The sequence below is a fragment of the Echeneis naucrates genome, chromosome 13, assembly GCF_900963305.1.
Source record: "Echeneis naucrates chromosome 13, fEcheNa1.1, whole genome shotgun sequence".
Lineage (NCBI taxonomy): Eukaryota > Metazoa > Chordata > Actinopteri > Carangiformes > Echeneidae > Echeneis > Echeneis naucrates.
The window spans coordinates 22,866,480-22,891,505 of NC_042523.1; the positions used below are offsets into that span (position 1 = coordinate 22,866,480).

General features: G+C 45.8%; 2 protein-coding genes across 3 annotated transcripts; both read left to right on the forward strand.

Annotated features, from left to right (window-relative positions):
• Nucleotides 1-179: 179 nt before the first annotated feature.
• fam131ab (family with sequence similarity 131 member Ab) lies at nt 180-14,567 on the forward strand. 2 transcript variants are annotated; one of them, XM_029518478.1, is made up of 5 exons: nt 180-231; nt 7,580-7,673; nt 7,756-7,938; nt 11,774-11,905; nt 13,489-14,567. In XM_029518478.1, exons 1-5 carry the CDS (start codon nt 196-198, stop codon nt 14,160-14,162), a joined length of 1,119 nt encoding a protein of 372 aa, XP_029374338.1. In that variant the 5' UTR covers nt 180-195; the 3' UTR covers nt 14,163-14,567. The 2 variants fall into 2 exon arrangements, with proteins under 2 accessions (XP_029374338.1, XP_029374339.1); XM_029518479.1 differs by lacking the exon at nt 180-231 and adding an exon at nt 2,660-2,806.
• A 7,011-nt stretch (nt 14,568-21,578) lies between these two features.
• On the forward strand, nt 21,579-24,699 carry hspb12 (heat shock protein, alpha-crystallin-related, b12). Its single transcript, XM_029518401.1, has 3 exons — nt 21,579-21,816; nt 23,637-23,797; nt 24,508-24,699. The coding sequence occupies exons 1-3, from the start codon at nt 21,579-21,581 to the stop codon at nt 24,697-24,699; spliced, it is 591 nt and encodes a 196-aa protein (XP_029374261.1).
• The last annotated feature ends 327 nt before the right edge of the window (nt 24,700-25,026 follow it).

The following is a 25,026-nucleotide window of genomic DNA, read 5'->3' on the forward strand; positions in this document are numbered from 1 at the left end:
AATATATCTGTGCGCAGGGGAGCGCATTAGTGGGGAGGTGGTGGTGGTGGTGGTGGTGGGGGGGTATCTGCAGCCTAAACATCGCGATGCTACGAGAGTTGCAAGAAGCTTTCTGGTGAGCACGGCAGACGCTCCTGACACCATTGAGGGACGCGCTGCTTTTACATTTGAGACGAGAAGCCTGATCCGGACAGGATGGTTCTGAGCGCGCTGACACAGTTTAGCTGCAAGGTAGGACCCATCTCCTGCTCCTCATCCAACAAACAATCCAAGAAATAAACAAACAAACAAAAATCTGGCCCCGCTGAAAAGCAGTCAGTCAGTCAGAACGGGCGCTGAAGTGAAACGTCCACACGCGGAGTTTGCCGGACTCCGTCGGTTCCGCTCGCTCTCGCGGTTTCGTCGACGCGGGCCGCAGCAGCAGTCTGTGTGCAACCCCGACCTCTGCCCCCCCCCCCCAGCGAGTTTAGCATCACTAAGTCAAATCTGACCCCCCCCTCCATCTTTTTTTTTTTTTTTTTTTTCTCCGGCCGATGTGAACGTCATGTGCGACCTTCCCGGCACGTTCACGCGCTCCGACTCTAATTGGTTGTGTAATCAGTCACTTGGTGATTATGGCGCCTTGTTACCCCCCCCCCCCCCCCCCCGAGGTGGCTCAACAGCAGCCACCTGTTTGTTTGACCGTGTGTGTGTGTTTGTGTGTCGCTGCTGGTGCCGCTGGTCTTCGTATAATTGTGTTGGTTCCCTCATCAGTGTGTGACTGAGCCTGAAAAACGTGTGTTTGTGCGTCTGTGTGAGAGAGAGAGACGCTGACGGCGGAGGTCTCTCTATCTGCAGTTTCCACGACAACCAGATCTACAGAGAGAGAGAGAGAGAGAGAGGGAGAGAGACACCAAATAAACACATGAATAATAAGAAAAATGACTTCCGGTGACACTTCTGGAGCTCAGACAGATCAGGCCGATGACTGCCCCCCCACCCCCACCCCCCCGTCAGGGTGTCGGCCTGCGTGTCATCAGCTCTAAATGAGGATCAAGGATAATATTCGTGTTGAAAAGTGCGCAATCGAAATATTAGCTTTTTTTTTTTATTATTTATTATTTCCAGCAATTAGCTTGCTGACGTGTTGACACAACCCCCCCCCCCCCCCCCCAAGACAGACAGACAGACAGACAGACAGATAGACAAACAAACAAACAAAGCACGTGCGCACTCCTTCATTGTTGAACAGGATGCCCCAGATTCAAAGACACAATGCCCCCCCCCCCCCCCCCCCCCCCGGGGGCATCAGATCTCATCACACCCAATTAAACTGCACATATTGAATTCTACTGGCGGGCAATTTGAGCCGCACGCGCCCGTCGGCAGGTCTTTGGCGCGCCGGGTGAGTGACGGGAGTTGAGCGCTGCTGCTCTGTTCAGCCACAGTAACCAGAAACGGAGGGCGGGAAACAGGAGCCCTGCTGTGACATTCAGAGCCCCCCCCACACACACACACACACACATGCATACACTTAAAAAAAAAATGTAAAAAAAACAAAACAAAAATCTGAGTGTGGCGGGCACGCGCAGGAGCGAGCGAGCGAGCGTGGGCGGATGGGAGCTGTCCAGGTGCTGAAAGTGTCTGCTGCAGTTTTGCTGAGCACCTCCGGGCCACCGTAGGTCCATCAGGCTGTGGGGTGTTGACCATGGCAGCTGTTAGAGAGGTTAAACTCACCACTTTACCTGGAAGCCGTTAAAATGACGTTGGTGACACTTTTGAGCTGATGGCGTTGAAATGTTCACGCCGGATGGACGACAGAGAGGTAAAGCAGCTTAATGCCACCACAGAAATGTCCCTTATTCAGGTATTCTGGTTTTCTTTTTAATTTTAATTATTTTATTTTATTTTTTTTGCTACTCTCCGTCTGACAAAGCAGAACCGACTTCATAAAATATCAAACAGGCCTGGGCTGCTGCCAGAGCGGAACCTGCATGACATGGCATGGCTTTAAAGTGCATGGATGCAGCCCCCCCCCACCCCACCCCCCACCCCCCACATGTTATCTCACTACAGAGTGTGCTGCAATAACGGGCTCTGTGAAAACACTTAGACTTGTACAACGCATACCAAAACGAGCGGGATGAGGCTGCAGAACTAAAGATGTGTGGTACAAACCTAAAACGCTCAAATTGAACATCCCCCTCAAAGACCAAGTAAAGCTCTATCCTGCTGAAAGAATCACTGAACATATATTTTTGCTTTCACCCCCCTCCCCATTGTTTGTATTTGCAGCTGATGTGTCTGGAAACCTGGCAGCTGCCCGGCGTGTTGATCTGGGGGGGTATTCCTCAGTGAAATGTGGCCCATGTGTTTGGGAAACTGCAGTGAGATATGGCAACATTACATTCCCCCCTTTGCTGCTGCGCTGGTTTTGGCATGGTCACCGCAACTATGACCTGAAGGCAACCTGAGGGCTAACCGGATTAGCCCAGGCTTTGAGACTCATAGTTGGCCATTTGTGTAGAAATAGACAATGACGGTTTAGTGGCACATTAAAAATGTACGTGTTGCTGTCATAATATGTTTTTTTTTTGTTTTGTTTTTCTGGAGCCATGACATGGTGCGGGGGCTGCTATGACTGTTCACATGCTATTATCTTCACGTGGCTCTCTTCCTCCTGACAGTGGCGGTTGACGGTTCGTTGCGCGTGGACTGGAGCGCGGCAAGCTCCCTGTCTGACCTCGCGCTTTTGGGGAGCACGCGGACCTGCTTGGCGCGCAGACTGATTCTGACAGCACCTTTGGGCGCACTGGACTTCAGCGAGGTGCCCTTAACTCTCTCTTCCCCTTTTCTTCCCTTTCTCTCTCTCTTTGTTTCTTTCTGTTACAGCTTGGAGATCGGTCAGGCGCAGTAATGTAGCTCATCCTGACACCTCCTCTGTTCTCTCTATAACCCACTTCATCATTAAGCCGTAGGTTAGTGGACATGTCTAAGTGCTTTATAATGGCCAATGGCAATTCAAATGAAGTAAAAGGCGCATTAAATTTAGTGTAAGTCTGAAAGCACCGGCACCATTTAAGAGAACTCATGGAGACTTGGCATTTTTCATTTTGGCCTCTTATTCTGGAGAAAGGTTATTTCAAACATGTTACCTTTCTAGTTTATTAACAAACAATAAAGTTGCTAGCTTTAATTTGTGTCAGTAAAAGCACAATCTAAAGACACCTCAGGTCGGTCTATTCAAAGCTTTTATAGCAGCCTCAATATTTTAATTTAACAATCATAGTGAGAAGTAAACACTATCTAACATCATCATCATCATTATTATTAATAGTATTCAAAATAATTGTGTTAAATAATCACATAACTGTATGAATGTTAGATCAGCCCGTTCTGTTGTCAGTGAGAAACCAAACACTCTCAGCTAGACTTTTGTTTTTATTGCTAAGTGAATTATGGGATGTTCTGTGTGTATCTGGTTTGAGGCAGGCCACCAGCAACTTAATGCACCAAAACGTAGCAGGGCTCCCACCTGATACACCCACCAGCCTAATCAAAACTGACAGTCTGAAATGCAGCGCGCCACGTGAAGCAGAAAATTATTTTCTCAACCCTTCCTAGTTTAATAATTACCTTATTAATCAAGCCATCCAAGTCTTTAATGTGTGCTTCAACTCTGAGTTCTTTCTCCATTTTAGTTTTCATTAGTGTTAACCAGTTGGTCCCTAATTATTTGCAAGTCATTCAGTATAATTAGCAATTAATTTTTTAATTTAGGACTTTAAATGAGTGGAATCTCAGTGATGCTTCTCTCCTCTGGGAAGAACACAACAGGAACGTGCGGCCTGTGAAACTGAGCGGACTAACTTGAGATTTTATTGTAGCTACTTAAAAGTTATTCTGGATTCAGAAGGATCCATCAGAGTCGCTGACCTGTTAGTGGCAGATTTTGTCTGGCGAAGATGCTAACATAGACACTAACCTCCAAAGACTGGCAGGAATTGGAGCGATGAGATAACAGGAATGTTTTATGGCTCTTTGGTGAGTCTGAAGAGAAACATCAGAACCAGAGAAGCTCTGAGGTTTTTGTTGGTTTAGAAAAGAAGCTCTCAAGTTCTACAAAGACCTTGTTTTGTCTTTTCCTTTCATATAGACCACAGGATGAGGCGAGGTCTTTATTCCAGTTCAGGCCCAGAAAAAAAAACCAAAAAAAGGTCAGAGAGGCAGAAGAGTCTGCTCTTCACAGAAGAGGTCAATCAAGTCTGATTCGCTGGGACAGTAGGGGTATTTAGACTCAGTGCTCGGCCGAAGCGGTTCATTTATCACCAAAAAGAGCTCCACAGCAGATGTGTGTGTCGAGTCTTTGGGCCTGTTCTTTTTAAGGTAACAGGATGCTCATTGTCTCAGATATGACGACGATGACGATGGAAATGAGGATGATGAATCCACCTAGCCTCTTTTGTCCATCCGTCAGACGCACCATCTGGGTGTGAATCTGATGTGTCGCAGCGAGCCATAGAGGTGACGATTAACGGCCCCTAAGTGATCCATAATGAAACGTTGGCGCTCAGTCTACACAGGCGGGCCTGTTATTGAATCCTGGTGAGAGGCAGGTTGGCTGGACTGCTGATCTTATCACATCTCTTTCGAAGAGGACGGCCTGTCGTGTGCTTTAAACCCTTCTCATGTTCTAAAAAGCAACAAGTGGGATTAAATATTTTGCTGTGATGATGCGTTCAGGGTGTCGTGTCTTTCAGCAGCAGCCAGGCACAGGCGGGACTCGTTTAATCAGATGTTTGGCCGTCGATTGGTCCTCTGAGTGCGTGACATCATCAGTGATTCAAGCACGCAGGCATACTGGGAGGAATTGTTACATGGCGACCGGTTGCCATAGAAATGTTCCCATTGTGGAAAAGTTGAGATGGAGAGTGAGCGAGACGGCGAGGGGGGGGGGGGCGAGAGAGGAACGTGGCATGGAGAAGGAGGATGTTATTTTCCAGCAGGGAAGCAGAATTCCACTGAAACCATTCGTGAATGGTTTCTGGATTCCATACACACCTTTGTCAGTGTGTGATTGTGAAGTAAAGCAACATGTGTTTGTCATCCATTGTGTTTTTTCAGCTGAGCTCACAAAATAAGAAAATGCTCCGTAAGCAGCAAATACAAATACACCTTTAGTTTATTTTTCATAAAACAAAAGAAACAATTTCAGATGCAGCAGTACACACAAAAGAATAGAGAGGAGAAATAATAGTGATGCTAACAGTATTAAACAATTGTAATAAATCAAGACAGAAGTTTGAACTCCGGTCTCCCATCCAGGCAGCAACCACACCTGATCTTCCAAAGTCAGATTTTGGCTTTCCGGTCCTGCTCTGGTCGGGTTACCATGAAGAATAACAAAGAAGTCATTTTAAAATGAGATTTTTCTGCTTTATGCTCGCAAATGCAAATTGTGATTTAGTTCCTGAAACACACCCAGAACCTCCACAATCACACTGAGGAGGAATCTGTTGTGTTTCTCTGCTGATTGTTTGTCCCCTCGCTGACTCACAGAGACGGCAGTTAAATAATGATTTAAAGTCCAAACGGAAACCTGAGCTGCAGCTTCACCGTCTGTGCTCACCAGACACTGAAGATTTATGGCTTCTTGACTTTATCTGTGAATTCGGGTTCAATTAGTGCCAAACGTCCATATGAGTGTGCAGGGTAGGATATCAGATATTTAGCTCTAAATCTAAGAGCTGCAACCAGGTCTCAGTTTTTCTGGCATTATTTGTGTACTCTGTCTGGACCTGTCCTCCTCGGTGCTCTCTCTGTTGTTCAGTGGGGGGGGGGGCAAATGGAGCATCAGAGTTCGATGCCAACTGCAGCTGTGATCGAATGACGATTTTCAAAAGCTGCTACACCCATTTGATTATTTTTCTGCCTCTAATCTCAGTCGTCTGTCCAGATTTGGTTGTCGTCTGAATACAGTTCGTATCGTCACAGGAAACGTTGGCAACAATAACCTGCCTGACATCTGATTTATATTCAACACTGTGTGCTCAGAAAACAATGTATGGCTCTAACGCTGCTGGAGGCTGTATGTCACGTCTCCAGCAGATTATCCTCCCTCTGATCTGTGAGCTGCTCTGCGACACCAGAGGATTATCACGCCTCGCAGCAGCCGCTGATGCCATCGGAAGCCCGGGATCCCCCTCTCACTCTCTCAGGGCCCTTCCACAGATAATTTTGTTGTTTTGTTTGTGTGTTTGGTGGATTGTTGCTGCTGAACGGACCCGACAGGACGAGGTCAAGGTGGAGCGTGTGGGCTGAGCCGAGGTCACGATGAGAAGGGGAAATAGGAGACAACGACAAAAACCGTCTCGTTCACAGATTCTGCAAACGGTTAATTAACTTTGGTAACTTCTAATGGGCTAAATGGAGGCATTATGAGGTCATCGAGATAAAACAAACAGGAAAAATAAAGAACAACAAGAAGAACACTTATAATGAATCACAATGTGACACCGACCCCGAAGAGAATGTGACCCACAGCTCTCCCTCTATTACCTTTTAGTGTTTCATCATAAAACAGACTCCCGTTCTCATCAGCTGAAAACAGGTGAATCTGTGATCAATCACCAGGCGGCCCCCATCTGCCTTTAACCCCCCCGTCAGTTTGCTGTGTGTGTTGACCCGTATTGAGTAACGACACGGCAGCATCAGCCGGCTGTGTGGCCTTTGCCTGTCGCCCACGTGAGTCCAGGTCGGGCTATAAAAAGGCTTAGCAGACAAAGGGACTTGTCAACACCCGATACTCCCTCTGCGGTCTGACTTTACAGTTCAGACAGATTTGATGGACTGACCGTCTGGTTCTGTTTACCAAAGGAATGACCATCTCACTGCGTGGCCACATTATTGGATAATAATTCATTCTATATTTGCATCAAAAATCCAAATCTGGTGCTGCTCCAGAAATCTTGACCAATGTGGCAACAAACAGCAGTCAGTTTGTTAGTTTTTTTTGTTGTTGTTGTTACAAAGCAGCCGGAGGAGAGTCAGCTCAGTTAGTTGGTTAATTATCCAGCTGGCTGTTGTTGTTGTTTTTGGCTTTTTACTTCTGTCAGCACTCATATGGAACAGAGTTTCCATCAAACATCAGTAATCTGGCGTTCGCTGTCTTGGCCCAGGAGACTGAAGGAGGACTGAAGGAGGTTGCGATTGAACCCCTTCCCTTTGGACGGACGCCCCGCTCTCCGTCCCCACAGCCTCGACTCTTCTACATGTTAGATGAGCAGATGTCGCACATGTCACACAATTCAACCGCAAAAATACACTTCTGTTTCAGAGTCGCTGCAGAAAAAAAAAAAAAAAAAAAAACCTTCAGTCTTTTGCACGTTTTTGGCGTTTGGTTTGTGACTTACCAACACATAACTTGGTGTGTGCAGAGAAAAAAAAGCAGCTTTGATTTCCAAGTCCTTGAAGTAGACTGAAGAAGTTTGGCTTTTCCAGTGAGCCGTGAGCAGGATGTGCTCAGAGAGGCCGGCTCCTTTCACACTGAGCCAGAGAGTCACACTTATTTCTTTTCTCCCCCACTCTTCTCTCTCTGCAGGTGAATGTTGATGACACCATTGAAATGTTACCAAAATCAAGAAGAGCTCTCACCATTCAAGAGATTGCTGCGTTAGCGCGATCCTCCCTGCACGGTGAGTCCTGACGCCCTTCGCTTTGTGGTGTGTGCGTTGGACCCCCGCTGCTGTTCCCTGACCCCTGATGTTTGCCTCGTAGGAATTTCCCAGGTAGTGAAGGACCATGTGACGAAGCCTACGGCGATGGCGCAGGGCAGAGTGGCCCACCTGATAGAGTGGAAAGGCTGGTGCAAGCCGATGGACACGCCGGCGGCTCTGGAATCAGACTTCAACTCTTACTCTGACCTCACTGAGGGAGAACAGGAGGCCCGCTTCGCCGCTGGTAGGTCGTCTGTTGACAACACGTTGGGATTTGTTATTACATAAACATCAAAACACTCCGCTGTGCCGCAATCTGAGTTCATTCTGAAGGAGAGATTTGTGTGCGTGCAGGCCAGTTGACAACCAACACACGAGGAGATGACTCACATGCTCGGGGCGAGAGGGTTTCTGAAAAATGTGTGAATAAATGATGGATCACAGAGGGGATCCCAATTAAACGGGAAACATCAAACTCAAAAGCTAAACACCTTTAAAAAAGGAACAGATGAATATTTATCTGGTCATTAAAGCCAGTCAGTTACGATCCAGATGCTGAAAATGCTGAAATAATTCAACAGTAACTGTCACGAAGAGAAGGTGCTGGCTACGAGCAGAGACTTTCATTCTCGCCTTTTAACACCAACTTCTGATATCAGGATCAGTTTTTGAAAATGACTTCAAACTCCACCACTTTTGTTCAGGAAGTTTAATCTGTTATTTTACTCTATAAATGCTTTTTTTCTGAGTTCTCCTCTTCTTTAGTAAGTTTCTTTCAAAATATTGTTTATATTTTATGTTTTTCTGTTCATCAGAAGTTTTAGTTCTTTATGTCATACGTTTTAATGAACTCCTTCAGAGATGTGTTCATGTCTGACTTTAGCAGTAAAGAGGAAACTCCTCATTTCGTATTAACGCAGAGTTAAATCTTTGATTTCCGCCATCATGACCACATGAGACCTCAGGTCTCCGCTCCGGCTTCAGGATTAAATCACGTCCACCGCTGTGACATCATATTTCCTCAGACGACACAAAGCCTCACCAGAAGGGAAAACATGGTTCAGCTGAATCACAGTCCTCGGGACAGTTTTGACATAGCAGGAAGGTTCTGGGTTTAAATCTCTCCACGGGTTCCCTCCAGAAACTCCGGCTCCCTCTCAGTCTGTGTGTCAGTCCGGTGATAGACTGTCAACCTGTTCAGGGCGTCCCGCTCTTTCACTCCGACCCCCCAAAAAGCTGAAAGGTCTTTCATAAAGAAACGACCAGTGTTACTCGGCCGGTCTTCCTCAGCACCAGAAGTAAACAGGAAGTGCGATCAGTCCATTCTGATTCATTTCCTCCTCGCTCCCATTCACATCGTCCCCTCTTTGCCCGTCTCTTTATCTTCCTTCCTTCCTACTCTCCCCCCATTCTCTCGCTCGCTCCCTGCAATGCAGACTCTCAAGGTTAATTTGCACAGTAAGGTTTTGCTCCTGGCTAGTGCCACCATGACTGAGCGATTTTCCTCCACGCTTCCTCTGCTCTCCTTCCTTTCTTCTGCACTCTCTCTTTTATCTCCCTATTTCCAGGACTTCTCTTCTCTAAGATCCGTTTCTGTGTTCTTTGGCTATCTGTGACTGGAATGATGTTTCAAACACGATGATTCATTTAAAAAGGCAAAGTTCAAAGTACCCGAAGTGACACCTGACATTTAAAAAAGAAAACAGGCATTCAAACGCTCAGTTCTACAACTTGAACCTGGTTGCTCATATCGTCCTCTGTTCAGCTGTGAACGGCACAGAGAGCTTGCTGTACATCATAGATCTCCTTGTCTCATCAGCATCCGTCGCCGACCATCTCATCGGGGAACGGCTTCTTGTGCTGACTTCTTTTATTTTTGTCAACTGTCTCCTCGTGTCACAGTGACGGCGTTCCTTCGGCCGACTGGACACACGGAGGGAATGTCAGCTAGCGTTTGAATCTTTGGTGTGTTACGGTAGCACAGAGAGTCCCGTTGACGGGTTGGCTTCTGACCCAGCCACGTTTAGGCTCTCCATTAACCAGGCGACAAAAATGCCTAACATTTCTACAAATTGCTCGGTTCATTGGGTCGTCCACTCACATTCGTAGATATAATCAATGCGTGATGACATTTACGCACATGCATGCAGATATTGGTAGGGAAGTGTATTTGTAAAGCAAATAATTTTTTAATGTGCTTGGTGGAAGTAAAGGAAGCATAAAAATGGAAGTAAAGGTCACGATAAGACGACAGAATAAAAAGAGTGTGAAAACACAGATTATAAGTAATTAGTGTGAGTCAGATGTTGCATCAGCAGCCAGTTGTTGCTCAGAGCAGATGGTCCGCGTTCATTAACGTTTACTTCCAACCAGCTGAACATCTATCTCTGAGAAAAATATCAGACCTGACAGATGAAAAGCTTTTCTGTTGTGTAAAAATCCAAAAATGTGCTGATGATCAACAGAAAACTAGATCACTGTGATTTGAGGGTCATACAAACAGAAGAAAAGGACGTAGTGTGTGTGTGTGTGTGTGTGTCTTTTTGTCCCAGCGGTGAGTGTTATGTGGGTCAGTGTCGTCATAAAAAGTATGAACGCTGGTGAAAACACGCCGTTCTTCGTGGTGTTCACAGGAGAAGAGGGGGCGCATGTGCCTGTGCCTGAGGAGAGCTCAGGGTCCAGCCACAGAGGAGGCTGAACCTGAGATCGATCTCTCTCTGTGGGGGAGACAACACATGAATACTGAGCAATAACCTGAGAGAGGCAGAGTCAGAACGATACAAATCAAAATGAAAAGTGAGCGACAGGGCTGAGAGATTGCTTGGCGAAAGAGAAGGGAACGATCAGAGAGAGAAGGAGAGGGAGGAGAGCCGATAGAGCGTTTTATTGAGAGATAGGCAGAGGAAAGGCAGAGGAAAGGCCGGGGGGGGGGGGCGCTGAACAGGGAGGAATACAAAACAGATGGACTGAGGAGGAAGAGGGCACGCAGGGAGATAAAGGGAGAGAGAGAGCCGCCGTCTGATTGGTCAGCTGCTGATGGTAATTGGAGGCGATTGGTCACTCGGACCTTGTGGCTCATGCTGAGTCACCTCAACCAAACAGACGAGCATCCACGTCTGCCTGTCTGTTACCAACCTGTTACCAAACTGTTACCAAGCACCAGAAGCTGCAAACCTATACGATTTAAAAAGAAAAGCAGAATCCATAAATAGACCAGAACGAGCAGACCAGTATCTGGGAGACGGCTTAACTTGGCTCAAAGGTGGGGGGGGGATGTCAGAGAGGGCCGATACGGGGAGGAAGTGAAGCGATAAGGGCTTTAAAAACACACAATAAATTCAGAAGATCTATTCAAAGTGACATAATAATAATAATAATAATGAACCACCAATAAAAACAGAGTTTATAAAGTACTTAGACAAATGAATCAGAGGAAAGAAACAAAATGGAGTTAGAGAGAGAGGACAATGCTTCAGCATACACATCCTTAAGATGGAAGAAATACGAGCACAGCTTAGAGCTGTCATTTTTTATTTCCCCTTTTTTTAGTTTGTTACGGTGGATGAAATTCAACACTTCCAGGTTTTATTCTCTTTATGCGGGTAAAGATGTTTTATTGGGGTTACATGAGTGGAGTCTGTGATGGTCGCAGGTTGGTGAGGATGGAATTGATCTGTTGTGCTGATGTAAATGTACATTATGCTGAACTCACCATGTGAGCCATTAGGCTGCAGGTAACCCCCCCCTTTCTTTTTGTTGCTGCTGGTGTGACTCTGTGTTCACGGTATTTGCAGTGACGTGCAATTATTGTGAAAGGATTTTCTCTGTGCTTCCTCTGCACCCGCAGGAACACAACCTGCATGACAACACAATCAGACGCTCAGCGACAGCCATCTTAAGTGCACCACGCTGTCTCTGACCGCCCCAGGCGCTCAATATCACCTGCCAATCAAAGCCAGAGACATGACATGGAGACACAATAACAGCCCCCTCCCACCTTGTGTTCTTGTTTCCATGCCAACTGTGTATTTTGCTTGCGTACATGTGGAGCTCACGTGTGTGTCTTTGTGTGTCCATAGGTGTGGCGGAGCAGTTTGCCATCGCAGAGGCCAAGCTGAGAGCCTGGTCGTCTGTGGACGGCGACGAGTCCAACGATGACTCATATGACGAGGACTTTCTGCCTGCCAACGAGCCCACCACACAGAGCACAGGTACACACACACACACACACACACACACACACACAGTTCACCTCCACCTCTCAATAGCCTCTGTCAAGCTAAATCACATTTATTCCCATCACACTCGAGACTGTCCTGTTTTTATTCTATTTATCTATTTCTATGTTTGCGTGCATTCATTGTGAACAGCAAAAAGGGGGACGTGTTTCTTTACTGTACACATGACAACAAACACTTTGAATCTTTGTGTCGCACGCCCTCCTCCTCATCCATCTCTCCCTCGGTGTTGTTCATTGTCCCAGTGCCCTACTTTTCATCCTCTCCCGACATTTTTTATTTATTTATCTTTTTTGTTCTCCGCCGCAATTTGATATCCCTCCTGCAACTTTAATATCATTTCCTTTGCTGCAGAGAGCGTGTCTGTGTGAGAACGGTGCACACACTGTGTGTTTGTGTGGCAGAGCTTTTGTTTTGTTTACGCTGAGCCACCAATAAGCCTTGCAGCAGCCAATAACAGCCAGAACAGGGACGCTGCTGTGTCTTCATCGGCAGCTTCTTATCGACTGCGAACATCATTCAGAGGTCGAATAATGAATTTTAGACACATCGGTGACTTTAATCAAGCTTACATGAAACCTGATCCCAGTCAGCGCTGATCTTCACTTTACTGATGACCTTCAGTGCTGCAGTGGCTTTAAATACTGATAAATAATCAGCAACTAGAATGTGAAGCATTCATTTGTACGGCTTGCTTATTTTGTTATTCTTATCTTTGTATTTTCTGCTTTTATCTGCTCGTTTTATGTCCCAAAAAATAATATTGCTTAAATTAAAATTCATTTTATTTTTTACGCCCTATTTTCTGGTAAGTAATTCATCAAAAAATTCCTTTATATGAATTATTCATTAGCAGTATTTTTATGATGCTTAGGAATATTTGTGTTTGACTTCTCATGGAAGCAACAGAGCAAAATCAGTCTGTAAAATCTATGAAAGATGCATTTATATATAATTTAATGAGGTTTATATGAACTCACAGAGGCACAGGTCAAAATGAACTTCAAGTGTGAGCAGCAAGTAAAAAAAACCTTTATATTTAATAATTGTTAATTCCTTAAACACAACTCTTCAGTTTTGAGCTGCTGAAAGACGTGCGGAGTCATTCTGTGTTTGTACAGGATGTGATTTCACTGCAGTACAATGGAAAATGATCTTTGTGCAATGTTTGGTTTTCCTAATAGAGATCAAATTTAATGCACTCTTGATGATTTTTACAGAGAGCATCTTTGTGTCTAAGATTCAGGTTTGTTAAGTTTATCATTTTATGTTAAACGAGCTAATGAGCTAAACGAGCTCTGCCGTCACTCAGAGCAGAGCAGGAAACTGTTGGCGGGTCCATGTGTGATACAAACGTCACCAAAATGTCGCTCTGCAGGTTAACTAGGGCTCAAACTGTATTTAGTGAGGTGACAGGGTAAACTATGACGAGGAGGTTTTTGTGTGCAGTGAGATGGATCAGATTTCCCACCAGCGCCAGCTTCCTCTGTTCTCCGCTCATCGTTGTCATTCTCCCTTCAGGACTTAATGTACGCGTTCTGTTTCGTTCCTTCTAGATGTGCCGTCTTACCCCCCCTACCTGAAGGACCTGATCCACAGCCAGCTCTGCCAACAGCTCGGCCTGCGAGGGCCCTGCTGTGAAGGTGGAGGCGGCGGCGGCGGCGGTGGCGGAGAGGGAGGAGGCAGCGGCGAGCCCTCTCCCACGGCGGGCTCCCCGGACACCCTGTGCTCCAGCCTCTGCAGCCTGGATGAGCACCACCCGCTCCTGCGTGACCTGGGCGGGCCCCCCCGTGGCACCCACTCCCACAGCAACGCCGCCGAGCTCGCTGTGAAGATCCTGTCGGCGCTGCAGGGAGGCGAGGAGCTGCTGGCCCGACTTCAGAGGGTGGGGCAGAGCGGGAATGGTGGGGGGGACTGCGTCTTCCACAGCCTGGGCGGGGGAGGGCGGGGGACCAGGCCCTGTGGGGGTCAGGACTCTCCTTGCTACTCCATGTCTTACTCTGAGACCTACCTGTCACCGGGCGAGGACGACGACACCCCCTGCAAGGACTACGAGGGCACGGTGTGCCAGGTGGAGGCGGAGGGGAACGGCGTGGAGTACCCGCCTGACTACGACCCCCGCAGGAAGGTCTCCGACGTGGCCTCCTCCGGAGTGGTGTCGCTGGACGAGGAGGACGAAGAGGAGGAGGAGGAGGAGGAGGAGGAAAGAGCGGGAGCGCCAAACAACTAATGACTCCTCCCTGCTGACCTCAGCGTTCGATTCCTCCGAGCTCATCAGAGGCGTTCCATTGCCGCCACATCGTCTGAAAAGTTTGAACTCTGCGCATGTTTGGTTTTTCTTCTGTTTGTTTCCTCATCAAAAATCATCTGTCTTTGCCTTATCGCAGCATTTTACCGCCCCCCCGCCCTCGGCCTCCCCTCCACCTCCACCTCGCTTTGATGTGTCAGCTCTCTTTTCTTTTTAAAGGCGTCCAACAATCCTTTTTATCAGTGCGAGAGCGGCGTGACGGCGGCGGTCCGACGACTTACACGTGGGTATGGCGCTCTTAGTTTTGGGCTCTGTCCAACCTGTGAAAGTGACTCTGGGGGGAAAAAAGAAAACAGAAAAAAAAAAAAATGGACGCCGTCCCCCCACCCCCACCCCTTCTCCTCCCCCATCACCAAGACGGACATAGTGAGTCCAAAACTCTGACTTCCCTTTGCATGTGTTCTGCAAGTGCTGAAATCGATGGGGCTGACTTGGTCTCGAGCACGGTTTGTAATCTCAGCTGTTCTGAACCCCCCCCCCCCCCCCCCCCCGCCGAAAGGCGTCTCCTATGGAAGGGCAGGTTGACACTGCATCCTGGGACCTGCCCTTACCCAAACCCCCCCCCCCCCCCAAACACTCCTTTGCAAGAGACAAAATAGCATCCATTTGGGCATGGCTTGCTGAGTATGCCAAACTATTTAACCCTGTCACTACCAATTATGAGCAAATGCTGGAATGTCTTCAGAGTGACAGGAAATAGTATGTATTTTAAAATAAGAAAGTTTGAAAGAAAAAAGGAAAAAAAAAATGATGATAGAAATGATATGCTTTTATTGTACTAGTTTTCTATCACTTCACGTTAGTCCGAGCATCATTGTGATGGACTTCTGCCATAACGATCGACTGTAGTTACTGGATTCTCTGTGGATTCCTCCGTTGGAAGACACTAGAACTTTGGTTGTCTTAAAAAAAATAAAATAAATAAAATAACGACAACAACAACAAAAAACACAACAGCAGCAGTAACGACAACAACAACAACAACTACAAACAGAAGCGACCCGTCCAGGCCAAGACTTTGGCAGGAAGGAGCGCAGGTTGAAAGGACAGAAAACTTTTTTTTTTTTGTTTGTTTGTTTGTTTGTTTGTTTTTCCTGCGAAGAGACGAAGTTGCATCGGAGATTTTCTATATTTTTGTATGCGTTGTCTTGCTTTGATCTCTTTGCCTATGCGGCGTGCCAGTGTATGTGGTTTTTTTGCACGAAGCTAACGTGGCTGTAGATTTCTCCTTTTCTTCGTTATCACTGTGTGATATAGTCTACTGGGATAAAAAAAAAAACTCAACGGAACAAAATGTGAATGAAAAAGTTTTTATTTAATTTTTTATTTCAAAAGAGGATACTGTGATACGGTTTGTTATTGCCATTTGTCATGATCCTCCTGAAGAGCACTTGTTTTTCTTTTGTAAAAATCCGAAACGCTCTTGTTCCTTCCCTCTCATACTGACTCCTGAAAAGCTTGGCCTTTTTTATTCTGTACTTTCCCTTCTTTTCTAAGATGTTTGCAAAAGGGCATGTTTAGGTAACACAAGCAGAAACTTCCATCTCCACGGTGACGTGAGGAGCCCCTGTTGAGGTTCTCCCAGAGGGACTGTCATTCATACAACTCAGGAAATCCCATTGGACCAGAGCGTCAACGCATCCCGCCGCACTCATAGCACCGCTCCACTCCTCCGCGTTTGCGTGCGAGAGAAAACCTGTTGTGCGTAGAACTTTTTATTTCTACAAAAATAATTAAAGCACAGATCCAGTTCCCCGCATTCCCTCTTTTATGTTGTTTAGAAAAAGCCTCAATGTGCGAGTCTGGAAGTTTTTTTGGGTTTTTTTTTTTTTTGTGTGTGTGTGTGAAGTGTGAGTATGTTTTTGATTGATTGTGTGAGTGTATTGTAAGATGTCAGCAAACTCCTTCAAGAGCTTGCACCGTAAATCCATTCCAGAACCCCTCCAACGCAGCGATTCCCTTTAAAACAGTGTCCGGTGTAGCTGAGCTCTCGTTGGAGGATGAACTTTTATCGATACGGGAGATAAAAAAATATATATATATTACAAAACAATAAAACACAAAAGTTTCCAAAAAAGAAAAAATAGATGGCATTGTTAAATAAACAGGAAAATGTGGGGAGTCTCAGTTTTCAGAGAACTGAAAAGACAGTGACAACTCAGGGGGAACCATTGAAGCTGTGCCTTTCATTCGTCACCTTTGACCTCCCCAGTCGTACCATCGTCATCCTCATCATCGCAGGTCTGTCACTCGGACTGCAGCTCGGCCCCCCCCCCATTTTTTTTTTTTTAATGACCAAGAGTAAAGGGGCTCTAAATATCCTGTTGTGTCTTCAGTTGTGTGTGCAGCTGCAGGTTGTAGCCGGCCTGTTTGCGTCGTCGTCCTTTTGGTTGACGTCAAAATCGGGCGATGTTGGTGAAGAGAGGTTGGGCTTTTGTCCGAGCGGAGTGACAGGGAAGCAGCCACCACCCCCACCCCCCCACCTCCACCTCATCCCTCATCCGCTCTCCGGGAAAGTGTGTGTGAGATGATGTCATCTGATGACGGGCACCTTGATGCGACGCATTTTTCATTCACCCAGTTGTCTCGTTCGTTCTTTCCCACATTAACATTTAACTTTTGCATCAACCTGTTTGTTTCTGGTGTTCTGGTTGGGGGGGGGGGGCACTTTGTCCCCATAAGGATGGAGACAGAAGATTTGCAGACAGACATCCTCCTGTCTCTGTCCTGTCATTTCCTGCCTCCTTTGGCCATCACCTAACTAAGAGGACGTCTGGGTGCTACCTGTGCTGACAGGCAATTAGCCCGTGATTATAAAACTGCCTGACAAACAGGAGATGCATATCTCTCTTCTGTCTTTCCTTTTTTTTTTTTTTTTTTTGCCCTGTCATCTCTTTCCCCTTCACTACATCTGCCCCCACCTCTCCCTCTACAGCACCACAAGCTTTGTCTCAGTGACTGTCCCAGCAAGCGTCTCATAGTTTGTGGACAGAAGCGTAGTGCTTCCCGCTTCCCTCCCTGTTTGGAAGTGATGGTAATATTTCAGAACCCAAGAAGAAGAACAGCCCACTGTCCTTGAGTCAGACAGATGTCTTTCGAGTGAAACGTGTTTTTTTTTATGTGTGTGTGTGTGTGTCTGGGCAGTGTGTTTTAGTTTGTTGCTTCAGGCGAGCACTGGCGTTGGATCCTTATCAGAGAGAAGTGCTCCAGATTCTGTGTGTGTGTGTGACAGAAGAACCCGGCGCTATAAAAAGACATCAAAACATCTGTCCCACAATGTCAAGGCGGGAGGTCACGCATGAATATTCAATCTGCGTTGTTGCCCCAGAGCTGAAGGGACCACCCTCGCCTCGCAGCCGGCCCCCTCGGCGACCAACACGAGTACAAAACCTGCAAACGCACAACTGAGACTGAGAGCGTGACGACTGCTGTGGGAGCTAAACGCAGAGAGTTGCTGCGTGTTTGACCCACATTAGCCTCCGCCATATTAATTACAACGTCCCACAATCCTCGGGGGGGTGGCACATAGTAACACCACACACACACACAAAGGAAAGCGACTTCCTGTCAGAAGGTGTGTGAGAGTTCAGACAGCAGAAGCCATACAGCTCACACAGCAGAGACGGTGATCCCAAATGAATGTACTCTCCCGGCAGGTCGTGTTTCACCATCAGCATCAGTCCAACACACACACTCGTCCTTCTCGTCCCTCTGAAATCGCACTCCTGTCTCTTTTCCTTTTGCCCCTCTTTCTTTCCATTTAAATCCTTTTCTTCCTCTTTTTTGGCTGAATGTAGTTATTTGGATATTGCCACCTTGGATTTGAAAAATGAATCTTTGTTTGCTGCATCTGATATGAGTTGGAGTTAATAAAAATATTGATAACGTTACTAAAATATTGTCATTGTTCTTCTCCACCTGAATTGACGTGTTGTTTAATGTTATAGGAATCAGAGTTCACGGCAGATGAGCGCGTTCACGTCTGCATCAATCTCACATAAAGTCTTTTATGGCTCTAATTACATCAGGAACTATTGCGTTCACCTCTTTTGGCGCCGTTTGCTCCTGGATGTTAACTGTGGCGCACACGCCATAAAACCTGCTGCAATTATCCCCCCGACAACATGACATCATCATTAATAAGTTGTTGGCGGAGCAGAGAGAGACTGCGCAGGGTCGGTCCTAATGACTATACAGCCATGAGTATTTCATTTTTCCATGACATCAGCAGTCCCTGGGGAGCGCTCTAATCCAATTGGTGGTCCTCGGAGGGAGAGGGAGGGAAACTGGAACTGAAACCCATCAGGTTGGATGATTTTTATTTATTTATTTTTAGAAATCTGGACCTCTCTGACACACACATGTCTGGTTTGGGGTTAGGGTTAGTGTGAACAAGATGCTCCATGATGAGTTTTCTAAAAATATGGAAATGGAGGGGAAACAGGTTGACTGTGTCCAGGCTGAAAAAAAAAAAGCAGCTTCCTCTCTGCTGATTCCCTTCGAGCAAGTGTGGAAAAAAAAAAAAAAAAAGAAGAAAGACCAACCTTGCACAAAAACCACAGCTGGCACAAATCTGTAAAGCAACAGATTTGTGCCAGCTGTGGTTTCGGAGATCGGAGAGGAGAACGTGGATTTCAGGGATAAGCTGTGATGTGCAGCGCCCGCAGTGGTCCCCCAGCTTCCCGTCTTCATGCTAAGCTAGGCTAATAGCATCCTGCCTCTCGCTTTGTAAAACAAAGATGTGAGTGCTGCATCGATCGCCTCATTTTACTCTCAGAAACAAAGTGATAAAGCACCAGTCTCAAAAGGTCAAAGCAATCTTTTAAGGCAGCAGCATTAACTGCTGGCTGGAAGAAGGATGGGAAGCTCGACCTCGGCTGTCACCTGCAGAGAAAACAGGTTGGTTTTTTTTAAGGCCTTGAACAAACATCCAGCTGTGAAACGTTTCTCCTGATAATGATAACCATTTGTATGAATCTGACCTGTCTGATCCTGCATTTACGTGTTACATATCCAACAGTCTGAGGCTCCCGGGTGGAGGCAGGAAGCGCGCATTCAGGCCGACACAGCTGCAGCTCAAGACCTTGACGTCGCGGGGTCATCAGGATGTGGCTGAGCTGCTGGAGTTGCCACCTTTACGACTGCCATGCGGTTGAAGATGAGTGATGATCTGCGTGAGACTTTGGAGACAGAAGGATCAGACCAGACCACGCTGAAAGGTAACGCAGCTAAATCACCTCCAGAGAATTCAACTGTTCCTGTTTAAGTCTCTCTGACCTGCGGACTACAAGAACACTCGCTTTCATTTGGCCTCTCTTTCATTCTCTCGTTTTATTTTTGTCTGGAGATATTCTGTCACATAAATTACCCGGCAGACGGAGCAGCGGGCGGCTTCTGAAATGAAAGAAAATGGAAAAACACAGTCAGACACACCGTTTGTGATGATATAACGTAACATATCATCACATTCCTGAACAGAAAAGTCACAGATTTTCTGTTCATGATTAAAGAACCTCATACGATGTCACAAAAAGGCGTTTCAGTAATCAGAAAATAAACTTTATATCTCATAACATTAGCTGTGGCAGCTCACCTGCATGAATGCTGCAGATAAATACAGTCAGTGTGATTTCTCTGAGGGCCAAATCTCATCTGGTCTCGTTGGAAACAGAATAGAGCCGCGTTTGACTTTACGAGTTCAGGCAACCATGAAAAGTTCAACGCTCCACAACAGAGTGAGAAATCGGATTTTGAGGTTCGGGTGTGCGCGCTCGCTGAACTGAAATATAACCAGCAAATTTGGGTCAAGACTTAAATAAATCCTCATAACCCTTTTTTTTTTTATTATTTATTTATTTTGAATCTTAACACATCTGCAGCTGCTGGATGAAAAACATCAACACAAGACGCAGCGCTTTAATGTGGCACCACAAAAAAAAAAAAATACATCAGACATTAATTTCAAGTGAAAAGACATCAATCGTTTTTCTGCAGCTGATCACTTTTTTTTTTCTTCCAGAATCTCAGGTCTTTGCCACATATTTTAAAAATCACACAGCAGTTTTTCTTGTATTAATGTGATTTTTGAAACTAATGGATTGGTGGTCAAAAACCCTGTTTGAACCTTCTTTGTGTTCTTGTTCTGTCCCCAGCTGCTCAGCGCTTTGTCTGCTTTTGCCTTCTGAACATCAGGTCATCCACCCCCCCCCCCCCCCCCCACCCCCCCGCCGCTCCGACGCCATCTGTCTGAGGTCAGACTCTAGACGAGGCTCCAGAGGCTGAACTGTTCTGCCCAGAGAATAAACCTGCTCCCGGTGGACCTCCTGGATCTGGCTGGGGAGCTGAAGGTTTCAACCCGACTGCTGCTGACTGTGAGGAGTTGAAACAAACATTCAACCTTTGTTTTTTTGTTTTTTTTTTTCCCTCCTCTGGCTGTATCATCTGTACAGTGAAGGCTTCTTCTAGAACTGCATTTTAACGAGTCTTTAAAAAATGTGCAGGTTGTTTTAGATGAGAAAAGATGCAGGCGAGACATAATTTTGACGTAGGCTGCCGATCTCGACCAGAAGGTTTCAGGTGTGTGGCTCACATGCGGCGTGCTCCTGCTGCTTCATTCTGAAGGGCAAAGTGTGACGTCATTTTTCACATCTTTGAATGTGACAGTGTCTGTCGTTGTTGATGTTGGAGGTTGGAGGACGAATCTGTTGTCTAGAGGTAAATGTTCGCACAATAGCAGCTTCTTACAGCAGGAATGTAAAGGTCAACTTTTTTTTCTTCTGGCCTTGACTTTGTTCTCTCAGAAAGAACTCCACATTTTCAGATTTGAGCTTTCTGGCTTTTCCATTAGCAGGTAAGCAGAACTGAGATGGCAGTTTTCTCTTTACATTATTGATAAAGCGTTCACGCTGTGTGCAGGCTCAGTGTCACAGTCGACCCAACCGTTACACCTCTCTGCTATTTCTGACCGCACGCCAGAAACATCTTGACATCCCTTCACCCTTATCTCGTGTGTGTGTGTGTGTGTGTGTGTGTGTGTGTGTGTTCTCTTTATCAGTTTGTCCGTTACATTCTTGGCTCCAGTGGCAGTGACACACTGCCATTTATGGCTAAAGAAAGAACACAATATGGGGCTCATGCTGTGCTCTACTAACCCACAATGTGCCAGGACTTTATAAAGACCCACAACAAAAACGCCTGGACAGTGAGGGAGAGGCTGACGGGTCGGCCTGTGCTTCAGTCTGCTGAATCTGAGTAACTGGAATCGTTTGTTTGTTTGCGGAGGTTTTGTCTGCATCGAGACTGAGACTGTGTTTCAAAAGGACTCTCTCCTTCTCTGTTATGGCTTCTCTCACATCTAGTCACAGATCTTCTTCATCTTACCGCTCATCGTCACGTTACAGCACCTCCAGCTCATATCGCTCAGAGGGCTCTCTGGGCGGCTCCCCCGACCGCTTGGACTCCTTTTTTGAGCCGTTTCTGGACTCTGCTGATCGTTCCAGTCTGTTTGGAGAAGAAGGCTCTGGGAGCTGTTTGGCCCCCTTCAGCAGACAGACCAGATCCTCCTTTGGACTCACCGGTAAGGGAGCTGTTATCACACCAGTCAAGCTTTCTATTACGTTGTAGATTTCTTCCAAATGTTAAGAAAAGTGGGTGTTTCCTCTCTCGTGACCCTCCACTGACTTTTTACTACCTGCAGTCTTTTGAAGACAACCATAAAAATTCACTTCTGGGAGAGCACAATAAAACTTCAGTCCGCCTGAGTCCAACATACGTTCACATCTGAACAGATTCCAGCTGTTATCCTCCAAACAGCTGGAGGATCATTTGAGGATCATTTCAATAATATTTTAGCGTTAAAAGGGATCCATTTGAACTTAGAGCTGCGTCCCAGCTGGGTACAGCAGGCGACGTTGGTTCCGGTTATATTACTGTAAAGAATATGCTACATGCTTCTCCTCCAGGTGCTGACCTCAGGTTTAAAGAGATAAAAGCTTCATGTGATCTGTTCCTCTCCTCTTTGGTTCTTTGTTTTGGAAGAGGCAGATTTGCACACAAAACATAGCTAGTCAAGCTTGATATGGATTGAAATTGAAATTCGTAGCTTCAGTTGAGGTCTTGGTGCCTTGCTCGTGGGCACCGCTTTGGTGCCGCAGAGTATTTTTCATTCATTTTTCTCCAGGGGCAGGAAAGCAGCGTTAATATCTTACGTTATGGTGATGGGGTGATTGAAAGAAAAAACACCACGGAGAAGAAAAAGGCCTGCAGCGCAGAGAGACTAATGAGCCGGAGCTGTAAGAGCTGCTGTGTACTGCAATAGAGTCTGCATGACTCCAAAAAAATAAAAAAATTAAAAAAACAGCCTCATAATGAGACGAAGAAAGAAAAGGTGGAGCGCCAAACTAAAACAGGCTTAATATGAAGTGTTATAGTTCTGCAGTAATGACCACAACAATAAAAAGGTTTCTCATCGGTGCGACGCCACAGGCGAGTTAGAGCATAATCAATATTTGATTTCCCAGACCCATCTGGCTCATTTAAGAACGTCACGAGAAGTGATGACAGCCAGAACAATCTTACTAAACGTCAGCTAAAAAAAAAAAAAACAAGCAAAAAAAAAAGCAGACCCATTAGTGTCTGATGCGTGAAGCCTTTTTCTTTACTGATTTTTCAGTTATCAAACCAGCAGAAAAACACAGAAGCTGCAGTCTCTTGAGGCTTTTAATTACCTTTTAGTCTGGAGGTTGGAAAATGAAAATACAGAAAAAAAAACCCAACTCAAACAACTGAACAATAGCTTGAATATACAGAGCTCTCATAATGAAAAACATAAATGCCTTCCAAAAAAGAAAAAAGTGACAGCGGTGTTGTCTTTCTCTTAAAGTAACTGTCTGAACAGGCGCCAGCAGATTTTAGCCACGCTGCTGCTAGCTGGGGCAAAAAATAAAAGAATTAATTTGGAATGAAATAACAGAGAGAGAGCGAACAGTAATGCTAATGCATGTCTTAGCTAGCCGGCTAATTAATAACCTTTGAAATATACATTCAGAAAGTTTTGAAGCAGAAAAAGAATTAAGCTTCGTTTTGTAAGTTATTTAATACTCCTTTGGTTCATTTCTAAAATGTTATGCCTGGCTGTTCATTCATATGATTATTCATTTCATGAGGTCTTTTGGTGGCTTTAATATTGAACACTTTTCAATTCTATGAATGAAAAATTTTATTTTATTTATATATTTATATTTATATTTTATTTATTTTATTTTTCTTGTTTTCTGATGTGTTCATTCTTTACAGGAGTGAAAGCAGATTTTTCCCATTTCTAACAATTAAAAAAATTATAGTTTAGTGTAGTTATCAAAAATTGCAGCATTTATTTGCGTTTGGTTTCCGTTGCAGCTCCTGTAGGTGGCGCTGTGACCACTCAGAGCAGTGCTGCTGGCGGCGGCGTACGTTGTCTTGGAGACAGCTACTACATGTCTGCTGACGTCAGCCAGTTTGAGCCACATGACATCGTGGTGATGGCCTTTAAACACCACGTTGTCATCCAGGCCCAGAAGGTCTGTGAGTATAAAGCAGCTGACAAACACAAACGCACAACAATCATCGTATTCATGCGTGACTGGGATGACTCTGCGGTTTGGATGAACTTACTCAGGACTCAGACCAATTTAGCGGTTTGACGAGCAATAATCAAGCAATCATGCAAAAATGTCAAATCTGAGAATTCCAGCTTTTGTGCAAATGCAAAAACTAAACCAACTTTAGTATTTAATGCTCCGAGGAAACATTAGCCTGCTCTGTCAGGTTTTAATGGTAATTATTAGACATGTCTAATAAGAATAATCATCGACCGGCAGTGGCAGTCAGCCATTTTCTGCAGAGAAGCTGCAGCTCGTCCGCCGTTTTCCTTCACAGTTTGACGTTAATCGTGTTGAAAAGGTGAACGAGCGGAGGAGCGAGGAGGGAATGTTTCTGCTGCGCTGCAGGAGGATCATTTTAACAGGGGTCAGCAGACAAATTGGTCAAACTCCACAACCGTTCAGGCCTTTAACCGCACGAAAAGTCTCTCGAGAGAACTTGTCAGTCTTCGTTTTCCTTTCCCCTTTTTTTTTTTTTTGGGGGGGGGGGTCTCTTTACACCAGCGGAGCAGCGATGACCTCTTTGCCTCCTTTTTCAATGATTCTCACACTCTTTTCTCACCCTCACATCTTTCCTCTCACGTCCCTCCACCTTCCACCGTCTCTAACTTTCAGCTCACGTCTTTCAGGTTCTGGATGACGGAAGCATCAGTGACACCTTCACCCACAAGTCCCTGTTCCCGGAGGATATGGACCCCCTGTCGGTCAGCGGGACCCTGAACCCCGACGGTACCTTGGTGGTGAGCGTCCGCCGGACTACGGTCCTCGCTGGCCTGGAGCCCTCAGGTGCTCCCACCTACCGCAGTGAGGCTCATCTCTGACTTCAGGCCTCATACAGCTTCATTATCTCAGCCGCTGTTGTTTTTGTATCATTAATTTACTGCAGCGTTTCAGAATTTTATAAATAGTTTTGGCCTTGTTGTTATCTACGGTGACCCCTTTGACCTTTTTGTCCTGCGTCACTTTGTAGTTTTCCTTTTTTTTCCTTTTTTTTTTCAACATGTCATATCATAATTTTTTAAGCTAAGATCAACCTTTAAATGTCTGAATTATTTTGAGGTCATGGTAAGATAAGTAGGTATAAAATAAAAGTCATAGAAACGATAAGAATGGCGGGTTTTGTTTGGGGTGGGGGGGGAGTCGGATGA

Excerpts from the sequence above, each read along its gene's own strand:
- fam131ab (XM_029518478.1), top strand. The coding sequence starts at position 196 with ATGGTTCTGAGCGCGCTGACACAGTTTAGCTGCAAG. Across the intron at positions 232-7,579 it reads TGACACAGTTTAGCTGCAAG|GTGAATGTTGATGACACCAT; the intron begins GTAGGACCCATC and ends CTCTCTCTGCAG. Across the intron at positions 7,939-11,773 it reads GGAGGCCCGCTTCGCCGCTG|GTGTGGCGGAGCAGTTTGCC; the intron begins GTAGGTCGTCTG and ends GTGTGTCCATAG.
- hspb12 (XM_029518401.1), top strand. The coding sequence starts at position 21,579 with ATGGCTTCTCTCACATCTAGTCACAGATCTTCTTCATCTTACCGCTCA. Across the intron at positions 21,817-23,636 it reads ATCCTCCTTTGGACTCACCG|CTCCTGTAGGTGGCGCTGTG; the intron begins GTAAGGGAGCTG and ends TTTCCGTTGCAG. Across the intron at positions 23,798-24,507 it reads TTGTCATCCAGGCCCAGAAG|GTTCTGGATGACGGAAGCAT; the intron begins GTCTGTGAGTAT and ends CACGTCTTTCAG.